At 47.4% G+C, this 23,501-nt stretch overlaps 7 protein-coding genes across 7 annotated transcripts; 2 read left to right on the top strand and 5 right to left on the bottom strand.

Annotated features, from left to right (window-relative positions):
* Positions 1–200: 200 nt before the first annotated feature.
* Positions 201–1,547, bottom strand: F4812DRAFT_458140 (uncharacterized protein; the record flags this gene model as incomplete). Its single annotated transcript, XM_047937315.1, has 1 exon — positions 201–1,547. One exon carries the CDS (start codon positions 1,545–1,547, stop codon positions 201–203), a length of 1,347 nt encoding a protein of 448 aa, XP_047790926.1.
* A 3,659-nt stretch (positions 1,548–5,206) lies between these two features.
* F4812DRAFT_458139 (uncharacterized protein) lies at positions 5,207–7,089 on the top strand (the record flags this gene model as incomplete). The annotated part of the gene is made up of 3 exons (XM_047937314.1): positions 5,207–5,260; positions 5,364–5,491; positions 6,699–7,089. The coding sequence occupies 3 exons, from the start codon at positions 5,207–5,209 to the stop codon at positions 7,087–7,089; spliced, it is 573 nt and encodes a 190-aa protein (XP_047790925.1).
* A 3,018-nt stretch (positions 7,090–10,107) lies between these two features.
* On the bottom strand, positions 10,108–10,982 carry F4812DRAFT_423792 (uncharacterized protein). The gene has a single exon (XM_047933781.1). The coding sequence runs from the start codon at positions 10,675–10,677 to the stop codon at positions 10,381–10,383; it is 297 nt and encodes a 98-aa protein (XP_047790924.1). The 5' UTR covers positions 10,678–10,982; the 3' UTR covers positions 10,108–10,380.
* A 2,113-nt stretch (positions 10,983–13,095) lies between these two features.
* Positions 13,096–14,631, bottom strand: F4812DRAFT_458136 (uncharacterized protein; the record flags this gene model as incomplete). The annotated part of the gene is made up of 2 exons (XM_047937313.1): positions 13,096–13,645; positions 13,910–14,631. 2 exons carry the CDS (start codon positions 14,629–14,631, stop codon positions 13,096–13,098), a joined length of 1,272 nt encoding a protein of 423 aa, XP_047790923.1.
* A 235-nt stretch (positions 14,632–14,866) lies between these two features.
* Positions 14,867–16,306, bottom strand: F4812DRAFT_458135 (uncharacterized protein; the record flags this gene model as incomplete). Its single annotated transcript, XM_047937312.1, has 1 exon — positions 14,867–16,306. One exon carries the CDS (start codon positions 16,304–16,306, stop codon positions 14,867–14,869), a length of 1,440 nt encoding a protein of 479 aa, XP_047790922.1.
* A 1,030-nt stretch (positions 16,307–17,336) lies between these two features.
* F4812DRAFT_470498 (uncharacterized protein) lies at positions 17,337–21,197 on the bottom strand (the record flags this gene model as incomplete). The annotated part of the gene is made up of 1 exon (XM_047938986.1): positions 17,337–21,197. The coding sequence occupies one exon, from the start codon at positions 21,195–21,197 to the stop codon at positions 17,568–17,570; it is 3,630 nt and encodes a 1,209-aa protein (XP_047790921.1). The 3' UTR covers positions 17,337–17,567.
* A 937-nt stretch (positions 21,198–22,134) lies between these two features.
* Positions 22,135–23,179, top strand: F4812DRAFT_458133 (uncharacterized protein; the record flags this gene model as incomplete). The annotated part of the gene is made up of 3 exons (XM_047937311.1): positions 22,135–22,520; positions 22,610–22,800; positions 22,869–23,179. 3 exons carry the CDS (start codon positions 22,135–22,137, stop codon positions 23,177–23,179), a joined length of 888 nt encoding a protein of 295 aa, XP_047790920.1.
* Positions 23,180–23,501: the final 322 nt, after the last annotated feature.

Genomic DNA, 23,501 nt, shown 5'->3' with positions numbered 1-23,501 from the left:
GAGACAAATGAAATTCCCACATGGGATTAATAACCCCAAAGACTGGACTACCTAGGATATCGTGTCGTGATAGATATACAATGAGTGTGGTTCCTAGGTACGTCGAAAAAGCATCCTAACTCAATTCAATTTAACCTTACCAAGCAAAGCATGCGCCCTTCGTTATTCGTCATGTAGGTATATATGTATAAGCAACGCGCTTAAAATCTTTCATGAGCACGATCACACTCCTCTAAGAAGCGGTAGATCCCTTCGAGACCCTCGAAGTCTTCTGAGCAATGTTCACCCGAACTGACCGGCGGTGACATACTTTCGTAGCCTTCTAGGTCGTCGGGCAAAGACAACCATGGGTTATCTTCCATCTCGCTGAAGTCTTCTTCCGCGGGGAAGAAGCTTCCCTGAGACCTTAACGAGCCGCCGGGAGAAGTGAGGGTTCTTGTACCATCGCTTTCGATACCTGGTGCGAAAGGAAACTTTAGCGCCATCGAGACACCCGTTTCGGCCGCGAAATCTAGGTCCTCTCTGACGACACCCCTGGTTAACCCGAGGTCATCACATAAGGACTCCACTGTCTCGGCATCGACGCCGGGAAAGCGGACCCGCAATGTATGTCTCTTCTCGAGCTGTATTGGAAGGTCACCTAGCGATGAGAGTTTCTTGATATCCGCCAAGGTCGAGGTGAGGTCTTTCAAGGCGCGGGCGAAGTCGACCGACAAGACATCGAGGAAGCCGTCGGTGTTGAGGGTTGTGGCGTCGAGGGCGGGGACCTTGAAGCCGGCGGAGGGGTAGGGGAACGCAGCAGCGAGGGGGCTGAGGGCGGTGACGGTAGGGCTTAGGTGGAAGTCGATGAAAGAGCCTGGAGCGTCGCGCTTCGTGGTAGCCATCTTACGGGCGGCCTCATCTTGTAGAGTGGAGACCGCGCGGTATTTCCTCTCGCGGCGGGCGGTAAGCCCGTCGAACTGTGCCTTCTGGCCCGAGATCCAAAACGCCCTGACCGCAGCTGAAACATTCTGGATCACCTGGGCTTGGGCGGCGGGTGCGTGGGAGAAGTAGCGAGCACCACCCACACGTCCAGACCCGAGGCCGTAGCCGCCGGCGGTACGAGGGAGGGCTCCTCCGGTAAGGTTCGGTCGTAGGGTACTCGCGAAGGGTGCGCGACCGGTCATCTGAGCAACGGCACGGCCGGTCTGCGTGTTGAAGAACTTGGACCGGTCGACCCGGGGCGCGGCGTCAAGCCGGCCAGTGCTCATGAAGCGGCGGATCGCAGCGTTGATGGTCTTGTACGTAACCGAGGTCTTCGTCGTCGTCGTCGTCGTCGTCGAGTGCCATCGTCGAGACTTCTGCTGTCGCAGGAACGCGGAGGGATGAATAGGCTGGCGAGGGTTGGGGTTGGAGCGTACGAGGACGGGTTCGAGGGCGGTGTTAGCCGGGCGAGCCGCTGCCGCGATCTTGGCCCGGATCATCGTGGCTGCCTTGAGAGCGGCAGTACGGACGACCCGCAGCGCGGCGGGCGCCAATATGCCGCCTCCACCTAGCGGGGCGAGCATCGTGTTTTCCACTTGGGAGTTCGTCGCTATGCGGCGAGCTGACGAGTAGATAAAAGAGGGTTGATCTGAAAGGGGAAAAACAGAAGGGTAGGAGGGTTCAGCGGGTGGTGACGAAGCTATTTAGGCCTGATAAGGACCCTTAGATAAGCAGGTGTGGCGCAGCTCGGCGTTTGCCACAAACTAGCTCAGGTACCTAGGTCCCAATGTGGAAATCTCCGAGGCGGGTCTAGGGTTCCCCACCCAAGCAACAATTTTTATTTTTATTTTCTTCCTCAAGCCCTCAACGAATATTTCTTCTTCCTTCCCAAACAATCTTTTCAACTTTGTACATTTACTCAAGCTTTTGAGCTCTTCTCTTTACCGTTGATAGGATTCTAATCATGATGGCTCTTATTCTACTATTCATAGCAGTCGGTCAGTGATGCTATGTTATTATCAGGTTAGTTGCGATTCCCTACGTCTTCCCGCTCCTCTTTGCCGTGACGAAGGAAAATTTGAACAATCCAAATCTTACAACACAATGGGGATCATAGTCTCTAGAATTACCCTGAGCAAATATCATGAGGATGCATTTGTAGTCCAATCATGGCGATCAACTCAATGCTAACTTGAATTAGACAGGTGCTCGTCGGCCATCTTGGTGACTCTCATCACAATGTTTTAACATGCAGAAAAAAAAGAAATAAAATAAAGGTACGTTCTTTTAATTATGAAGTCGAAACACCTGCACACATTTCCACCGAGGGGTGATGAAGAAATCGACAAACCTAGGGAATTCCTCATTCCGAATACATCATGTAGATTTGTTTAGTTTCAGCCTTGTCTGACCTCATTACCTATTCCGCTCGTTGCTAGATGATATGTTCGCGTACAATGCTAACTCGTCTACTCGAATAGGTATGCATTATCGTTCTACCATAAACCTATCCCTTTCACATGAGGATATTTTGAACGAACGGGCGGACATAAATGAACCCTCGTCCCTTCTCTCGTTCAAAACGAGGACGTACAAACCTTGTGGGAGGAGGATGGCGAGGGATTCTTGTTGAGAATTCGTCAGCTGATTGTGTCTTGTCGACGCAAATGATTTCATCGTCGCATGCTTTTGGGACGCAGCTAATGTTTCTCTCGGCAGGTATTGCTATCTCTATCTCCTAGTTATTGTCCTCTTTAAAATGATGATCATTATTCACACTGTTTGATCCTGTCCTCTGGGCTTGGAAATGAACATTGCAAAAAATTCTGATTTAATGAGGTATGCGCGCCCTCCTGGATATGAGCATGTTGAATTAAAGCTAATATGAGTAGCCTGATAGCTTCTATATTTATACTTTGCTCTTTGCGCGCTGTGGTCGACGTAGCTAACTCGATGGTCGCGTTAGGTAAAGTAAACTAGGTATATACATACGTCTTTGAAGCGTCTCATCTCTTGAAGGTCAGTGGTTTTTCTCGTATATCTAGATGCTAGCCTCGCGGATGATAATCTTCTGCAAAATGTCGGAGTTCTTCATGACGAAACTTTTCCGTTCTATCACCTTGGAGAACTGAAGGGAGGCTACAAGCAAACTTTTGGTTGCATATGCCATATGTTAACTTGGCTAACCATTTTGAATAGGTTCTGTGATTATTCCAGTACGAGGTTATGCGTGCTTCTATGATGGCCAGATGGCCAAGGGCGGGAGAAGTAATTTATTAATAGCTTTTTCAAACATATAATACCTAATATAATGACACTAAAAAGGTGTTATAGTTGATCAACCATATGATGCTATGTCCTCCCATTGATTCTGTGCTTGCTGTGTGAAAGTTGACCATGACTCGCTATCATCGCTAGGTCAATAATATCTCCCCTAGGTACTAGGCACAAATGCCTTAAGTTTTAACTTAAGGATATGTGTCGGAAAAAAAAAAAAAAGATAAAAAAAGAGGGGGGAGAGGTGCTTTGCTCTGATTGGTCCAAATGTGTTGTGGCTAGGTTGTGGCTGGGGGGAGTTCAAGTGGCTGGGGGAGAAGGGGGGAAAAGAATATGGGAGGGGAAGCGTGCTTTGCTCTGGTTGGCCGAAAGGTGATGTGGCTAGTGTGCAACTAATGCAGCGCTAATGTAGGATTGAGCCACAGCATCATTAGGTACGTACCTTCCCAGCTATCAGGGGATCTTACATAATGTACATAAGATACATCCAATCAAAACGTGTAGCCCGTGGCACGAGCCACAGGGACTCTGGCTAGAGGCCGGGTAATGTGGCAGGGTGTGGCTAGGGGTTTGAGCTTCCGCCGTCCCCCCAGTAGGCGGGCGGCGGCTTACATAATGAGGTAACTTGGGTAACTTAAAAACTTAAGGATGTAAGTCGTCGTTGGCTTGTGTTTTCTGGGGAAAGCGGGTCATCTAACCAATTGCCGGGTTGGTCTGGACCGTGTTGCATGATGGATCACCCACTACCTACCCTTCGGACCTCCTCAGCTGTTGTGCATACAGAAACTGTATAATCTTTCTCTTCTCACGTACATGTGTTAACATACGTCTTGCTATTACTATTCTGAATGGATTGGAATGTTTCAAAGTCTAGACCACGGCCTTGTTTATGTTTTCGTGTCATTTTTCGTACGATATCTTTATCGACTCAAGATTCGGTCACATGTCGGATACGACGAGTCAGACCCGCATCGCTAACGGGACTCACATGCATAAAGCTAGGTATCTAGGTAGGTATGTATGCCTCGCAGACAATAAGGTAGGTGGGTGGTGGTGTCATCCTCAAGCCACCGATTAAGGCAGCGGGGAGCGACAATCGAAACTCTCTGATTCGATTCTGCTGGTTGTGTTGTTGATATGTGTGAATCTCCGAGATCTCCTTGTCTGGGTTAATTTTGCGGGGTAAAGAACGTCGTTTCGGCTTGTACATCGTTCCCTCATCAGGCAAGGATGGAGCTAGCTACACCTCTTCTATGACGTTGGATTTTGTCTGAAAACGCAGAATGGTACGAGTTACATCCTCCCCTCATCCTCCCAATACCTACCTAACCTAAGGTACTGCGGCTGCTATCGCTTTGTTCAAGTATTCATTAGTCGTATGTACTGATACCTCTTTCAGATGCTAGCCTATTTACAAAGAAAGACCGAGGTCGTACGATCGAAACAGCAAAGTATTGGAACTATTGCCTTGCATAGTATAACGGCAGGATGGTAGACCACAACGTCTTTAGTTAATTGGCGAAGTCGTCACCGGGATTCTATCCCCGAGCTTGGGGTGGGCTCTCCTCGCCGATCAATCAAGCTGCCACCAGAGAATGGAAGGGAATGCACTAGCGCTCTTGGCCATTTAGTATCCATTACATAGGTAGGTATCTTGCATAGTAGTACCGACAGACAGGCTAGCTATTGCTCATCCTCGTCAGTCTTCTGTCGTTGTCCGGTTGATTATATGCTGGAGATCGCGTGGCCTGCTCGGTACTCCGAGCCTACATAAAAGGGGTCAAACCCTCCATCTCCTTACTTCTACTTTGTTTTCCTATGATACCCATCCCACTCAAATCCACTCGGACATCCCGCATCTTTATTATGTGAAGCAATACTTTGTGAAACCCTATCGTATCGAATTATCAACTTGATCGACATCAACTACTTATAGTTGTCTGTTCTTCTAACCCCTAAAACCACCATGGCCAATGACAAAGAAAACAACCCTACCCCAGTCGGCCCTTCTCGACGACGAGTATGTCCTCCCCTCCATCTTCTCTATACACAATATCAAACCTAAACCTGTATTTCGTGTCTATCTATATCATTGCCCCGTTGCTAACACCCGCAATCCCCAGAGCTCCGGACCAACCTTCGACAGCCTCATGAGCCAGAAACGCACCAGCGACCCCGACTCCCTCGCCAGACGTGCGAGTCTACACGAGCAGAAGCCCCAGGCGGGTTTCTTCGGGAAGATGTGGCACAAGTGAGTAACCCCCCAGCTTTATTTTCCAGACATTTTCCTCCATCCATCATATAAGGAAGATGCCTAGGGGCAGAATAGGAACAGGGCTGACCTATGATTGAACGGCAGCTTCACGCGCGGCCCGCACAGCCCTACGAAATAATCTCGCCCCCTAGATCCTGTGGAGGTCTGTTGTGAATGAATTCATATTGTGAATTGATAGACTACCTACAAACGAGGGTGTATGATGAGGAGAGCAAGCGTGAACAGACTACTACTACTATTTACTACTAGACGTACCGACTTGGCGAGATACGGGAAGAGCCAGGGAGGGGGTTTCAGATACCACCGATTATTGGTAGAGGCTCATCAGCCAAAATTGTAAAATATGTAGAACCAACCATGATGCAGAGATGCATGGGAAATCAGACAGCCAGCACCTGCTTCGCGATGTATTGTTGCTAGGGATACGCACTTGGCTATTATCCTCAAATGACGGTTTACAAGTAACTTGCATTGCTCATGGGATTCTTCGTCCTTGAGGGACCTACGTAGGCTTGGTGCTAAAAGATGCGGTCAATAATCTGTACTTGCATATATCGACTTAGTATACCAACCGTATGTGTGAGGAAGTAGGTTTTATATTTATATATACCCTCGATGCTGAGCTATTATGTACTTGTACCTGAAAGTAGTCGTTTGGCCACTCGTTTCAACATTTCGAAAACGAGAATACATGATGTTTTCTGTATTCAACGTCGAATGGGAAAGGCTTGGAAAGAAACACAAACTTGGCTGAACTATTACGTCTACCATGGGGCTTGAAGGAGGTGCGATGTCGGATTTAACTAATTAGGTAGGTAGCTAACCTATCGTAAGTGCTAGGACACAATACGCACCTGGAACGACGACCAAGTTCGTCGGCCTACTAGATCATCAATTCAAACATAAGCACACCATAGCAAACTCGCAAATAGACCAACTAGTGGAAGCAATGTCTGGCTTGAATTCAAGCTATCCAGCAGTAACTACGGCAAGAGAATCTATGGGCATCCCACTTGGATGGAATCCCGCACCAGCTGCTCCCAGTTGTCGCTTTTTCTTTTCCTTGTTTTTTTCTTCTTCTCCCTGTTTCCTTTTCCCTCCGTTGTTTTGCACTAGATAGGTAAGTAAGAGAAATGTGTATTCTTAAAATGAGAAAGAAATAAAACAAAATTTGAGAAAATAGATTTTTGTTTTTGGAAGGAACCTGCCAAGTTCCCAACCGCGAGGCTAACAAGACGGTTGCTCAAATATCGCCCGGATCTGACGCGTTTCCAATCGAGTCGGGGGCCTTCGGGACAGTGCGGGCGAACCCGCAAAAATCTGTCCGCAGAGAGACGCGACCAGCCCAGCCCCGAGTTTTACACCTGCCTACAGCAATTTGCTGCGGCGGCATAAACCTTTTCCTTCCTACCAAAACTTTCTCCCACGCCTCCGGGTATGGCTTCGCACTAATCCCTAGGGGTGACCAAGGGTCAATGCGAAAGAGGCAGCGTTATCGACGTGGGAAGGGTTCTCCTCGGCCTAGTCCGAGATGCTGGCTCCGGAGCAAAGTAGCTTCTGCCGAGGTTCGCTAGAGAGAGACGTGTGTGATTGAGGCACTCTTTGACGAAGAATATCTCTCCCGCGTTCCGGCATATTGCCCTTACTATCGCGCTTATCTCCTTCAGAAAGAACCCAAGCTTTTGGAGGTACAGACAGCCGTTTACTCCGGCCCAGGGCGACGCAGAATTATATCTCTCGTCCTAACACCATCTGAGCCGCAAGGGGCCATCATACGATGCCGGCGTTGAATGCCGAGGCACCGCGTCTGTATATATCAACTCGATTGCTAAAAACTTTCGAACAAAAAATAGGTGCTCATGCTCCCCTTTTCCCAATGGAATATTCTCGACAAAAAGAGAATAACCAAATCCCAAGTCACCTCTTAGGTGACCAATTGAAGGGTGAAATCGACCGGTACAAGCATACAAGGCCGTATTTAAAACCGCCACTCGGCGCAAGCGAACCCTTCGGAGCGCCCGAGTGTAAAGCAGCATTATCTCATGATAATGATGCCGGGTTTGAATGTAGCAGGTGGAGTCTTATTATAGTAGCGATACCCGCTATGTCGATAACTTTACGAACATTTTTTTTATTCGTGTCGTAAATTTCGGTTTATCGGTAGCCCTGGAAAATGTATATGAAACAGCAAGCAATAGCCTCGGTGTTTTGCATTACAGGCTCAGGATCAGCTACGATTTCACCTGATAGTAACGGAGTAATTAAACTCCTCAGAATCTCTCTGGAGAATTGTAGAGAGAAAGAAGTCCGGGTATGATTGATACCCGGAGTTCAGAAGGCCGTTTATCGTCGTGCCCAGGACGATGATTGCGGGTGACTGTCCTGCTGTCCTGCGAAGATGTTAGTAAACCAGAAGACCTAATTAGGCATTTTTGAAAAGCTTACATAAAATTGATGCTCGAATCGTACCCGGATCCTCGAAAAACGCCTGAAATGCTAGGTCGTATGAGGAATGAATTTGCTGTACCGTGTCTATTACCGTAAAGAGACGCTGGTTTTACCAAATGCTCATCATCATTATCATCGTACACGCCGAATTGGAGTCTAGGCGAATACAGAATTTTAGATCGTACATATACCTAAGGTAATCAAACATGTTAACGACCGCTTGTTCGTATAGTGGGAGTCATAGGAGGAGTGCTTACCTTACGTGACGAATAACGCCGCATAGCCTCTAAAATACCGATATACCAATTCTCGTATGGAAACTCATTATGCTCGTGCATCCCGTGGTAACCATATATGCACGATGTCGTCACCCAAACAAAGGTGGCCTTTTGAATTTCTGGCCCAGGCCCTGACATTATACCCGGAAAAAATAGATTCCATGGCTACTCGTAGGCCTTTTCCGTCATTCCGCGATGCCTAAATCGGGAGCCCACGTGTGAGCTCCGCGACTACATGGGCCTTTTATCGTCCTGCCCAGGACGATGCGGCGTGGCAAGAAAGCGGCTTATCGGGGAGGTAGAACGTGGATTGCATCACTCAAGGAGTTTCCTTAAAGGAAGCCGTGGGAAGAGGTGGGGTGGGTCATATTATACCCGAGATTCTTAAAAGCCATACCTGGGTGAAGTTCATATTAGTCTAATGTTCTATGACGATACTTGGGGCAGTGAAATAGACTTACTACCTAATGCTTTAACAACAGCATGTCGGCGAAGGGGTAACGGTATAGTTGAAAGCCATGGACTGGTAGCGTCGCCCTACAACGCGCTATACTCGCACTACGAGAGGAGCGGCTAGGCGGGAGGACGCGCCATGGGTTCAAAGCCTCCCCCGCTGGAATTATGTAGTCAACGGCTGGTGTACCTGAGTTTGGACATTTTGGTGGTAACGATATATGTTGTAAACCGGTCGAAGTACGGCATTATAAGTTGACCTGGCGTGAGTTCGATGGATGTTGTGAAATGTGGAATGTGGAATGTGTAAGTGGAAGATAAGGCTTCCACGGTTTGGCGACCCGAACATCTGCCTTATTGGGTGCCACGTGTTACGTAATAGAGATTTGTCATACTTTGGCGGGGGGTGCGTGAGGAGTACGTGAGGAGTACCTTGGAGTACCTTGGACGTGCCGAGTATGTATTTTCCCCGAGGACCAGGTGGATCCGGGACAATGAGGCTCAACTTAGTGTAATCCAAGTCTTAACGACATTTCGAGGTCTTTATGGAGTAACATAGATTATTTGTGATTTTTTTGTCAGGGAATAATCGTCTTTATATATTTCTAGTAAATTCTGGTAAAAATGACTTGTTCATATTCGAATTCTTCTTGCACTGGGTACCAGGTACCTGTAGTTTTACTGAGACTCGAAAACGTTTAGCCATAGTGTATTAGGCACTTTTATTCTAAAGTGCGGACTTGGCAGAACCACCGGATTACAATCAAATTGACTGGAAATTTTAGAAAGTAAAGCGTCATGAAGAATGGGGTTTAATTAATACTGCAGCTATTTTTTTTCCTGTTTGGTTTGCTTACCTGTTTTGTTTGGTTGTGTTGAGTTCGCACTTTGGAAGGTAGGTATCTTCAAGACAGTACGGATAGTAATCTAAGAGACCTCCACTGTAACCTCCCGTTTGATGTGAGGTATGTTCCCAGTAGAATTAATTACGAATACTGTTAAAACTATCTAATTGCCTTTATGGTACTTAGTGGGCTCTCTAACAGGGCGGTTAGGATAAGTGAGGACGAGGCGTCACACGGTATCTACCTCTATCCTATGAGTTGGTGGAACAAACTCGTTCGGAGATCGACTCAAATGATTCCCTATCAAACTAAGAATAAAAGTCAAGATATATCTAGGATATGGGCATCTTATGTACCTAGAATTAACTAGGTATTTTACATATCTAAACAATTCTTCAAACGTCAACTCAAGCCTGATATTGCAACCATGTTAAGGAAGAGGACTCCAAGCTTCTCTAATGGCCACATCAGCACTTTTGACACATTTCACTCGTTCCACTGTTTATCTGGAACCAAGACCTGAGAAAAAGTATAATCTAAAGTATCTACCTTAGGTAGGTAAGTACCTGTTCGCCACAAATGGCTATTAGCCCCGAATATTGTATGGAAAACATTTCCTTTTATTTAGTTTCTTGCTTGCCATCTATGAACAATCCTTTTCCGTATTGACGTAAGTCATTTCCTCAGACCACCGACCCGACCCCTAAATACCGACGTCGTAGTAAGGATATGGCACACCCACCAAAAAAACAACATTTCCGAAGCCTCATGGTGTGGTGGGTGGGTGATCGTGCACAAGCTCCGTGTAATAAGGTGGTGTACATGGGTGTGCACCGGTGGATTATGGTGTAGTGGTTCCGGACCTTAGCATAGCGCGATACGTAACTAGGAAGTCCGCGACATGCCGGAAGTCATTCAAGTCCAGGTCTCTGCAAGCCAACTGGTCGATGCCGAGTCCCTCTGTGCCGTAAGCCAGGATGGGACCTCGCCAATTATGGCACTGCCATGGCTTGGTAGTTGTGATGGTATCGATACTCTTATTAAGAAGAGACCCGTCATTGAAGAAATTGTCTCGAATGCAAAGGCGGATTGTGTTGGGAATGTCTCTTCCTAGAAGCTGATTTGTCTGAATGGTCATAGTCCTAGGGTATGGCTTCTCGCCCAGTAGTTGCAAATCTGTGTCGGGATATTGATAGCTCAAATCATCATCATAGTCATCTTGATGCCACGGGCAATGGATCCAGATCAATTCCGGCTTCTCCTAATCCACGGGGAAGAAAATGGCTCGGAGGTGTTCCTTACTTGATCGCTTGGTAGCATCGAATTCGGCATACGCTGAACAGAGAAGTTTATGGGTAGTCCAATCAGCACGCTGGCATTTTTTTTTGAACAGTAACGGGTGCTCTTGCATCGGTCGCAAAAACGAGCATTTGATGCGTTGCAAACGATGCACGAGGATCCGTAGTATGTAGGATTCTCGTCCGCCATGATTCACTCTGCCAATATTAAATGATGATTCTGCAAAATGTGTTTAGCAGTGATGATGACGATGATACCATTTATGTCTATTTTGGACATGTAGGAAGAAGGTTAGAGAAGTTAAGGGAACTTGTGTAGGAGGTAAGTTAGGTTAAAGGTACCTAGGCAGGAAGGCATAAAAAAAAAAAAAAAAAAAAAAAGAAGAAAAAGCCCCAGGCTCATTCAAGAAAATAACGTACATGCAAGGTATTAGATGCTTAAAGGTACCTAAGGTATATGTACTTTTCTAAATCGAATTTCTTAACCATAACAGAGGGTGAATTTTCCATCAAATTTGAATTACAGTTTAAATAAACGATAGGTATTCCTATACATATTTTAATAAGTTCTTATTAAGGCGAATGAAGTTATGTAGGTTGGAATAAAATTTGATGTTTACAAGGTACGAGGGAGGGGGAGGGGCATCTTTTTTGACGCCTTTCTGGTAGGTCGTTTGACATGATATCCGTTTGATCGTTGTTTACCTGCCGGTCTACTTAAGGTAGGAAGCCTGCATGTGCATCTAAACCAATACATGAAGCTAATTGGTAAGTTACAAATATAGGGCGTTGTGGTTATCCGGGTGTAACCTCGTGTTCTAATGTACCGTAGTTATTGACGTATCAATCTATTTGCTTTATTTGCTTCTATGCCTGACATTTCAAAGCATTAAGTACGGAAAAACATCATTTATCGAGCGTAAGTACCATACCACCTTCTGCTGGTTCTTGTAAACCGTTAATTAACCGTCTATTCACGATTAAAAATTTTTTTCATTAAAAAATTCCAACTTCTTGAACGTTGAATAACTTTGGCAAGCGTTCAACAAGATCTCAGATATTCGAAGTGCTTTCAAACGTTTATATTTTTAAATTATTAAAATTTAACGAAGAATTTAATCTTTTAATCGTTTGAATTGACTTCGAACGTTTACGCGTTTACCAAAAGGGGTACAAAAGCCTTAACGGGAGCCACGGGAGCTAACGGGAAGGGATATTAGGTACGTATATACGTACAAACGAGCGTACAAACGCAATTAGAAGCAGTAGGATTCTGAGGCTATTGAAGATTCTACAATTCTACGATGCTACGATGCTACGATGCTACGTGATGAGGCTACGGGGCTACGAGGCTACGGGGCTACGATGACTCCTGGGTCCTAGGTCCTGGCTACAGTGGCTTGGCTGGCTGGCTGGCTGGCTGAGGGTTGAAACTTAGAAGAAAAGAAAGAAGAATCGCTTTCAAAGGAGGGAGGGAGAGGCCTTTATATAGACGATTCCGAAGACTTAATCAGCCAGGCCTCTTGCCAGGCCTCTTGCTACCTACCTACGGTACGTACGTACGTCAAGACGTATTGGATCAAGGTAACAGGGACAACGGGAAGGAGATAAACGCTTGAACGTTCGAAAGACTTTCGAACGTTTGAATCATTTGAATGATTTAAAATATCCAATGTATTAATATATTTAAATATTTCAACCCCTTTCAAACGTTTATTATTAAAAGCGTGTCAAACGTTAGTATTTATTAATATTTATTATTTTAAATATTTATATAAAAGTAACTGTAAAAAGACGGTTTATAATTACGAAACGGTTAACAGGTTCCAGCAGAAGTTGGTACGGTATTTTTGTCTTACGGCCTGCTATTATATCGAATTTCTTAGAAATGTTCGCCACAATAACCCTTCGTAAACTTAAGACAACCCGATACATGAGGTTATCCGGACAAGCTGGGTCAAACTAATATCCCGAACAAACACGAGCACAAGTAAAACAATCCGATACGTAAAGCTACCCTTCGGGTAGTATAAGAGCCCGAACTTGAAGTTTTTCAGGCTTATAATAGCTCCTAACTATACCACCGAACGGCTAACAAACTGAACGTGTGGGTATGTTCCATTCATACTCTCCTATCAATCTGGCCATTGAATTCAACCCTTCCCGTTTCGCTACCTGTAGGCACTCGCTCTTAGTGCGCCTGGATAGTGGTGCCCCAAACTCCACCAATAACCGGAAAACCGATTCGTTCTCGTCTTTCACCGCGTACAGTAAGGCATCTCCCCAATCAATCGTATGGTGAACACTATGCTCCAGCAGTAGCCGCACATGGGAATATGTCCATGCCGAGCAGCCATCTGAATCGAGTTGCTATCGGCTTTAAATCCCTTCTTAAGCAAGTATACGGCTGTACCGAGATGACCATTTTTTGCTGCTCTACCGAGAGGACTCCGAAGTTTATACTTCCTGGTGTTATTCAGATCCTCAACCGACAAGCCGCGTTTATTGCAGATCTGGATCATATGCTCTATCAGCGGCACATCGCCGGCTGCAGCATACCGACATAGTAACTTGAGGAGGACGGTGACCAGAGTAAAGGAGTTGGTGCGATTAGACTGCACATCCGTATCAAAATAGAATTCGTCGCTGAGTAATTTCGCGTCGCTGTAGAAGCTTTCGTCGTTTATGTAATCCCGGTAAAGTTCATACAAGCGCTCGAAAGCCTCGACGCTTCTTGCTAATGCAAAGGCGTTGAAGAAGCACACCTCCTTGCCTCTGCCCTCGTAGTACTCTCGTTCGAGGTGTATACTAAGCTTCAACATATCCAAATTGTCCCTCTCTCTTGTCCATGGAGGCGGATTACTTCGACTACCCAATCATGCTGCGTGTTATAGCCGCTTTCACTGGAGATGAAGCCCAATAAGTCACAAACTACATCGCAATGCCCATTAAATGCCGCCCCTTCTAACGGGTAACCTAGCACAGGCTGCACAGGCCTGGAAGGCTAAAGTGTTAACGCTATTTACTACCTCAAGTTTGATGGGATTATCGGTTGATAGGTGGACGACTCACATCCGTACACAGTATGGATGTCGTGGTGCAATCAAGTGTGTTGAATTTTTGAAGCGCGGAAGTAGCTCGTTCACCAATTGAACCTCGTTGGTAAGAGCCGCTGCGGCTAGAAGCGCCTGCATGAAGTCCTCGTCGTCCTCGGCGATATCGGTCGGTGTATCGATTCCTCCCCGGGGAAGTCTTATCCAAGTTTTGTATATCTCGTAACCCGTGTCTCCATTCATGCATACTTTGGAAATCTTGCCAATAAAGTCCTTAAGATTCTCTTCGCTCGTGTCTTCGCCGCGAAAAGCTAGGACGTGTTTAGCAACTTTGCGAACAACGAGAAATGGCCGGGTTAATGGCTTGTTCATGCGCGTTGAGCTGTCTACAAGGTACCGAGGCAAGAATGGACGGCAAATGTAAGGCAATAGCGGTGTTTCGTGAATTTTAAGGATTCCTGACTGATATATCGCGTAAATTGTCGTGACATTCCATAATCGACTGACAAGTCGTAGTCGAACAGCGCGGTCAATACTGGATCGGGTAGTACGTGCTAGAACAGCCAGGTTGAGTATTTCCTGTAGTACCTCGTTGGGGAGGATAGAAATAGACATTTTGCCAACTGCATCAATGCGCCCACGCGAGCTCGTAGGAGCTGAGGACGGGTCGGGACTTGGTAGATATTTGAGTTGGAGATGAGAGGTATTCTGACGGTTGTGGTGTTGTAGCTTGCAAGGCATATTTTAAAAAAAGTTTATGCTGATGCCTATCGTAGAACGTAGAACGGAGGTACCTGCAACTTCCCACAAATTTAGAACGTTCATCTGTTGCCTAGCTACCTATCTTGATGTTCATGGCAAAGTGAATACTACCTGGTATCTAATTGTGTTGCAACCATTGGCTTACTTGTTCTTTTAGGGTCAAACCTTTGGTATTACTAGGCTATAAACCTTTATCTGCAATGCTGCCTAGGCTCTATCTGGAGGTAGAGTTGTCGTCACTCCCACAATCCATAGTCTCAAATTTCCTCTCCTCGTGCTCTGGGCGTGTAATGGGGAAACAGTTTGGGTTCTCCATGATTTCCGTGATAAACTCATTCGATACCTCAACGGAATCAGCCGAGACCTTACGAGAAGCCGGGGCTTCGATATGGTTCATAGATCTGCCTCCAATCCACCCCTTATCTATGTGGAAATGCGCCTTGATCTCATCTAATAGTTTCCTAATCCATAGGTTTTGCCTTTTTTTTCGTCTGTCCGGCTCGGCTGCTGCCGGGTAGTGCGGCATACCTGGCTTAAATAAGGCCAACTGATACCACCAATGGCCGCTTTGTCGGCCGACTTGTCCGCCACCTTGTCGTCCTAGTTTGCTGAGGCAAAGCACCATTCCAGCCCTGAAGCAACCCTTCTGCCATCTGGTGGGGATATCTTCATTCATCTTTTCTGCGTCCGATGTGACTTCTGCTACTTCGAAGAACCAAGGGGTAAGGAGACCAATGATATACTGCTTCGCCCCCCTTCCTGTCCTCGCGAACTCGACTTTAGCGTAGTTGAGAAACTCGTCCACCGTGGCGTAAAAACGAGATTTATGGCCCGTAGGCGCGTACCACTCTTGACGTTTCTGGTGCGAGATGAATGCAATAGGGGCGAGAAAGAGCGCGCCCTTCGAGTAGGGGTTCATCTCAGTCAGAGACAACCAACAGAGATACCTGCGGACTTCCAAAGGGTGACTTTGGTCGTGCGGATACAGTGGTGCATCTTCTCCGCTTCCTTTGCATTGGTAGTCAATGCCGAAGAGATTCTTTCGAATTTTAGTTTGCGCCATTATTGCGATATCATATTGGCTGAAAAACTCAGGGGGCCATGAGCGAGTAATCACAAAATCCTCGGGCGCTTTCAAGCTGGGAATACGTCTGGTCTCGATGGTTGAATCCACCTCGTCGATTGCTTCGGTAAAGAGATCAATGACTCTTGTCAGGGCTGAGAATTCTTCTGTAGAATCTTCGCGTGCGAGATAACGGCGACGTGCACCGACGAATAGAGAGATAAGCTTTCCAAGGAGTACAGGTTCTAAAGGAGAAGCCAAGGTCACCGAATCCCAATCGGAGAAAACGAGGTAGTAGAATGCTTCACTGCCTCGGAAGCGAACGTATACGTCTTTGTTCCGAATACAGATAAGGAAGAGCTTTCTCAACTGAGTCGTGATTGCGTCGTGGATGGCTTCCGGTGTGGCTTTATCGAAGGCTGCTTTCACAAAAGGCACGAGGATGCCATCAGGACTCTTAAACAACAGGTACGTTGATTCGAAAGTAAGGCCTTTCATCAGGCTGAGTGCCTTTCGAAGCCGAAGAGCTTTGTCTAGCCTTGTGTTGCCGGGAGGCCGGGGCGTTGATTGATTGGCTTTGGTGTAAACCATTGAGATATTTTAAGTAGAGAGGTTTCTAAAATATTTATTAGATTAGCAAAAGTTCTCGTAGGATTACAGCTTATTGATAGCGAATGTCGCGTAATACCTGCCTGGTTCGACTCTGGAAAGCTTTGATAACTGAGGCGATATAAAACGCGAGTACTCCGCCTGATGATGCTAAACTAGAATTGATATTGCCCAAGACAAGTTCAACCAAAATTTGAAGAACGATGTTAGAACAATGATGCCAACTAGCTTGGAGATGATGGGAGGAAAGGGAAAGAAGTAAAAAGATGAATAGTGCCTGGAAATATTTTTTTAGTGTAAAGCAACAGCTGAATTTTGCGGAAGGAAGCAACAACCTGTGCCGTCCCTTCCCCAAGTGCTTGTTCATAAAACCTCAGGCCGTAATGCGCGTAATGCGGTTACTACAAGAACGAGGACTAGAACGAAGGGGTGTTGCCCAGGTAACTTATCTAAGGTAGTGGGATATTCAAGACAGACTGCACAAGGACGATTAGGCCACAGATGAAAGTCCACCTGTGCTTGAAACTGCGCCATGTGCTGCATGTCCAAGATCGACTTTTAGAGTGATGGGTAAGCCATTTACTTTTGAATAACAGTTGTAGTCCACATCACTGTATCCTAATTGCCTTAGGTGGGATAATATTTCGGGATCCGCCAACGCAACATAGTGATTCACGCCCCCGAAAGAGGTGCCTATTAGGTAGGGCGTATACATTTTAATACTTTATTTACTTGGTAGCTAGTTAAAATATTGTAAGCAGGCGTTATGGAAAAGCTTCACCACGCTACGTGGATAGAAGTAGAATATTAAAGGTAGTCTGCGAGAAGCGTACTAGGTAGCCAGTGATCCAGGTAGTAGATCTAGAAGTGATTTCAAAGGTTTGGAGGAGATTAAGAAATAGGACGATTCAATGATAATCATCACAAATACATCAAGTTAGCAGATACGCAGACACAGAAATACATAGAATTATCTACCAATTCACCGTAGCGGCACGATGACCCACATATTCCCGGATTCTGCCGAAGCCCCTATTCCGTTAAAGTGGACCCAACGGCCGGCTCATTGAGCTGACACGATCCAGACCATACGCTCATCCCGCTTTCCATAACACGGTATGAAACTCTTACACGCTAACTAATTTTGAATTGAAGGAACAAGATGAAATACACAGACTTAGAATTGCGAAATAATATGCCTCCCTTCAACAAGTGCAAGTGCACAAATCGAAAAACCGCGAAGCTAGCTAGAAGCTGCATACTGTAAATTCACCACCTTTACCGTCGTGTCCGGGTTCGTGATCGTAAGAATATTATTCGGGTCCAACCCCTCGTTAGGGCTCCTCTTGTACCTAGCCCACGTCTGGATCTTGATCTCGCTGCTGTACGTCGCGGGCGCGTTGATCTTGGCCAGGCCGAGCAGGAAGGTCAGCTCGGTGACCTGGGTGGCGTACACCCAGCCCTTCGCCGAGCGCGGCAGCACCCGCAGGCGCAGCTGGTTGATGTCGTGCTCGTCGTCGCGGATCGCCGTCGGCAGCACGTTGAAGCGCAGGTTCGTCAGCATGTGCGCGCCGGGCCCCGCGTACGTGTTCATCAGGAAGGGCGACGAGTCCCCGATGTCGATCTGGATGTCGACCTCCACGAGCTGGTATTGGCTCACCGGGTCCTGCTCCACGAGAACAGAGAATATGAGATCCTGCGGGAGGTTGTCCTTGTCTAGCTGGATCTCTTCCCAGTGCTGGATGATGTTGCTCGACACGGTTATCTGGAATCGCGGTGGCCCGGCGACACCACTCGCGACAACCTGACTACTGGGGTCGCTGGAAGATACGGCTTCCGGATTATTCCTCCTCTGGGTGACTAGTTCAGGCTCGGGAAGAGAAGCTAGGGAAGCAACCGGGAGCGCACGGACGTTAGGGGCTAGGAAGTGGGAAAGAGCCGTGGGCGTGGCAACATAGCTCTGAAGACGTTTAAAAGTAGCTCCATAGTCGTCATCATCTTCTTGCACTTTGGTAGGAGTTGTTGATGATCCGTTCTCTGGAACGAGTTTGTTGACTCGCGCCGTGCCCATTAGCCTCAGCGTTCGAATCTCAGGGGTACTTGAATCTCCTGGTGGTCCTATCTGGGCCACCGCGCCCGAACTCGCGTGGCTCTGGAGATCTATAGTGAGGTTATAGATGGGATCATTTAGCTGCATAGCGAAGAGGGCCGACGTAGCGGTATCATCATTGAAGTAAGGCTTCTGCGTCCCGCCATCACTGTAAGTGCCCATCTCGTCCTGAAGCTTCTTGAGCTGCAGGGCGGCAAAGCTCGGCGGCCAAATGATACGTAAATCATTCAGCCCGGAGCCGGGCTTTGCGTCCCAGAGGAAGATTTTATCAACGTCGTCTCGTTTGTAAATAAGCGACGGCCCAAGGGCGTCGTGCCGGCTTTCGTCTTTTTCGCGGATGCTCTGGTCGACTGTGTACTGTCGTCGGATGTCAACCTTGACTTGCTCCGTGTCGACGCCGCGGGCAACGGCAAAGCGCTGCTGATGCGCAGGCTGCGTGAAGACGAGGCTGGCGAATTGGTCCGAGCCGGGTACGCGATCCATAAATGCCATCATAACGCCGTCAGTAACAATCTCGTGGCGTAGAAGGGGCGCCCCAGTGGAGGCTGTGGCCCCGTTGGCATCCAGAACCTCAACACGTAGGTCTGGGAACATGGTGACGAGATCCGAGCGTAGGTAAAAACCGTAGGATGGGATCTGCACCGGCTGTTCCTGCCCCTCCGGAGTGTGCTGAATATAGTCGTTGAGGGCTTGTTTGATGGCCGTACGGTCTTCGTCATCCCCGTAGTGGTTACCCAGAGAAAGAGCACCATCGATCAAGGCATCAACCCAATTGTTATCGATTCGGAAGAAACGTAGACGCTCGGCCTCGAGGTACGTCGGGTCAGGGATGAGACAGTGGGCAGGTACGCCAGCAAGAAACATGCGGTCAAGGAGCCACGAAAGGACAGTCATCCAGTCTGTCGACATCGGATCATTGGTTTCATCGTATGTGCCTCCAGTCGTGCTTTGGGCGAGGAATCGTGCCGCCTTAGCAGCTTCACTCGGGAAATATTTTTTAATCAAGGGCGAGCTGTATGAGATCTCTGGTATGTTGGAACGGGAGAGACGGGGACGTTTCCATCGCCGCTTAGCGCCGCCGGGCGAGTACCGCGGCTCACGGATAGGCGTTCCCGGATTTATGTCATCTCTACCGCCGAGATGGATCGAGGCTAAACTACGAATGGCCGAATCAATATCGGTGAGCAGGTCGCTGCGGGTCCTAAAAGCCTTGTCATCAATGTCCTTCAAGGTCTGCAGTTTGGAAGCGGCCTCTGCGGCACTGTGAATCGAAGTGCGTAAACGATTAAGCGCAGCTGTGTAGGCTTCATCACCTAAAGCCATGGTGCGGCCGACTTGCCAAGCAACGGAGTAGGTGATATCCATGATTCCGAGCTGCTTGTCAAGGACTTGTAGGTCAACGCCCGAATTAGAGCTTGTCGTCAAATTCTCTAGCGGAGGAACGTATGAAGGAGTAAATGGTCCGCGATAGAGGGCGACGGTGGACTCTCCCGTTTGGGTACGGTACCTTACGAGTGTATACCCGTCGTCAAGCCGCTTGGAAACGAGTTGTTGCATCTTGTCGCTCGATGATCGTAGCGGTGCAATGATTTCCTCTGGAGCACGCAAGACGTCCAAGGTCCTGCCGATATCTTCAAACGCGTCTGGCACATTGAGCGTATTTGCAGGCAGTACTGTATAATTCCAGCTATACAGCGAACAGAGCGCGACATAGCGGTGGCTCGACCCGGGCCAAGACATCTGCTCGACGCCTTCGATAGAAACAAGGTGCGCAGTCATGGTTGCTGGCGTCTCATTGTCAAGCGGCCCTGACCGGTTGCCGACAACAATGCTGAAGATTGCCGTGTCTTCAACACCGGCGAGAGCCATGCCCTGGCCGTTAATTTTGCGCACATGGGCCTGGTACTGGTATTGCGACGTGTTGGGGTTAGAACCTGAGCTACCGCTACCGCTAGAGTCTCTTGCCTGAAAAAGGCTTGTAAAAAGATCCGGTTTGACGAAGATAAAGTCGCCTCGACTGCTCTTCATGCTATCCGGCCCAAGGTCTGCGGTCACAGGCGTTGTCACGTTTGTTACCTTCCATAGGTCGTCAATGCTCATGTTGACAGTCATAGTCCCTGACTGTTTGACAGGCTTTGTAACGCCGTCGCTTGTGTTGCCGAAGATGCTGTCCGATCCATCTAAATCCTGAGGCGGTAGCCGCAACTCATCCTGAGAAAAGGAAAACATTACGAGCCAGGGCACACGGTTTCGAACAGGCTCACCGCTGGCTCCGGCTGCCAACGCCTTCATCTTCATCTGGAGCTCTTTGTTCGTGCCCTGGCTTCGACTTCCGAGTCTCTCCCATGGTAGATGCGGATCGGTTAGGACTACATGGGGAAGTATCCTGTTCGTGTCAGGATATCCTGGGGGAGGATACGTCGAGTGCACACTACCCTCCGGCAGCGAGAACTGCGGTGCATCCACGAAGAAGGACTTCTCCGCTTCAAGCTTTAGTTCATCGTTGCTACCTGGTGCCTTTACACTTTGCGTTACGGTAATATTATGCTTTGGGCCAGCTTCGAGTCCCGGCGCCCAGTATGAGTTAAGCTTCTGCTCACCAGGCGCTAGGGGGTCAATTTCATTGTCACCCTCGTCAACAGCTATACCAGCGAGCTGTTGGGCTTTACGCTGATAAGAAGCAACGGCTCGTCGGGAATATCGGAGGGTTAGATGACGAGGAGAGTTGATGCGGGTGCTTTTACCCCCAGGAAAGATGCCCATCGTGATTATCTTTGGTGAGAAGGGTATATTGGGAATGGTGGCTTAGGTTCTGAGGTGAATATCAAAAAGCTTTGAGCCGAGTCCTCCAGGAATCCTCTAAGACATAGTCAAGTTTGCTCAAATAGCTTGATTCAGACGGGGGGACGTAGTCACATTTGCCTGGTACTAATAAGTCACTTGATACTACTCGTAGATTAATACCTGTTGAAGTACCTACAGTACCTTTGTTAGGTATACTGAACGTCGCGGCCTGCTTGTGAGTTTCCACATGAAAATCCCATAACAAGAGCATCCCCATTAAGAGATAATGCTCATTCGTTACTGAGGGCGGCATGTGCTTAAGCGGTAATTCTCTCTAGCCATCGATCGTCGTAACATGGGATCTTTGCTCCGGACATTGATAAAGATACGCCGGGGGGTGAGAACATATAGTTGCATTGCGACGCAAAGTTCCGCAGTTACATCCATGTTTCCCATAATCCAGAAAAAGATGTGTGGTGTGATCTGCGTGCATCCGAATTCTGTCTTGCAGATTCCGGAAGCTAGGTATGTAATTAACGCCTTTAATTTTCAACTATCAGGTAGGTTATTGGAATGCTGGATCATATTGCATTATCCGAACATCATGTTAGTCGTCATGATTGGTAACAGTAAAACTCATAGTTCGGTAGGGATTGAGGAGGTGGATAATGTGATAGAGCAGTGCGAGTTGCGGACTCCTCGAGGTGCTAGATAGGCATATCTCACCATCTACTCTCACGTCATTAATAAAGGCCAGACGTTTGAGATATCTCATACGTTTTCCATGTTCATTGCAATACATACCTACCACTGAACATCTCACCTTTTTATTTATTTTACCTTTGAGCCAGGTTTGACAGTATAGTTTCAAATACTAAAACTCTGCTTATAATACCATTATACTATCAAGATAACCATGGCAGCCTTGGCGGCTGTTATCGACACAGGCGCGGTAGGTGACAAGAGTATCAGTCTTTTCTACAACACGAGCGGGGCGCTATTCGCTCTCTCCCTCAAGTCTAGCACAGACAACGACAATGAGACTGAAGACACCTGGGAAACGGCCGACGACCATTACAATAGGTATATACTGAATCCCTCTTCCATCGCGGCCGCCTATTACCGTGGGCTTAAATTCGTGGTCGCTATGACGATGCCTAAGCAGGGAGACCCGGAGAGTGATGTCCAAATCTCTCTTATTTCGCCCATATGTCAAAAACTCTTGCCTGGAACGTTTGAGAATAACCACGTTGGCTTGGGAACGACCCCGGATGGAAATGAAGGCTGGCTCTATTATCTTGTGTAAGCCGCGCGGTTTCTCACTATTTCTTTCTTATTTATTAGCCTGCTTCTCTGTACATGTTCTAAGCCGGAGCTGACTGTTTTCATAGTGATGTATCTAATAACGTCAAGAATGTGATGGAGTTTGATCTCGGTACAAGGAAATCCGTGGCTCTGAATGCCATTACTCAAGTGATGAACAACAGCTCGCTAGCAGCTTGGTACGACCCGGAACAGAGCCAGCGACATATTATCTATGAGGCCGGAGCTATTCTTGACTACGCAGTAGGAGCACTAACCCGTAAGTACTTCGGCTTATTAACACACGCCACTGAAAATTACACGTACATGGTTAACATTGTTCAACAGCTGTGACATTGCCTATAAGTGACTTCGCCCGCAATTCATCCCTCGCAGTCACTTACTCCAGTTCGACTAAGAAGACCTATCTTTACTACTACGATGTATACCAGGCTTTAAAGCGGTGCACATATAGTGGAAGCAGCTGGGCCCTTCCGGAAGCGGTCCCCGGTGCGCCGCCTTCAGTGGCTGAGAATAGTCAGATCACCGTTGTGGAGGCAAACGGATCCAACCACGTATTCTATATTGCCAAGGATATGGGACAGCAGGTGCCTGAGGGCCAAAGCCCTTTCACACATATTCTTGACACAGTTAGCTGAAGGAGTAGCCCATGGTGTGAGCAGACCGGATTTTGGGGTTGTCGATCTTTAAACCACTGCTTTATTCAGGATTACGAGTTCATAGGTTAGGTTCTAATATGAATGCTGTAACTTGAGTTAGTACAATAGTAGTTATTCTAGCTAGCTTGCACAGAGTCATCTTCCCATTTTGTGCCCAGATTCTGATAGTTTCATTGCTCCCCCAAGAGGGTTAAAACTGGTGTTGTAAAGACGTAATTGCTACACTCATCAATCATTGTAGATCGACTATGTTCGCGTGATGTTCGGTATTTTCTCATAATAGCAGAATACTATACGGCAA

The sequence above is a fragment of the Daldinia caldariorum genome, assembly GCF_022478825.1.
Source record: "Daldinia caldariorum strain CBS 122874 unplaced genomic scaffold F4812scaffold_6, whole genome shotgun sequence".
Taxonomy (NCBI): domain Eukaryota; kingdom Fungi; phylum Ascomycota; class Sordariomycetes; order Xylariales; family Hypoxylaceae; genus Daldinia; species Daldinia caldariorum.
This window is presented reverse-complemented; position numbering and strand designations above follow the sequence as displayed.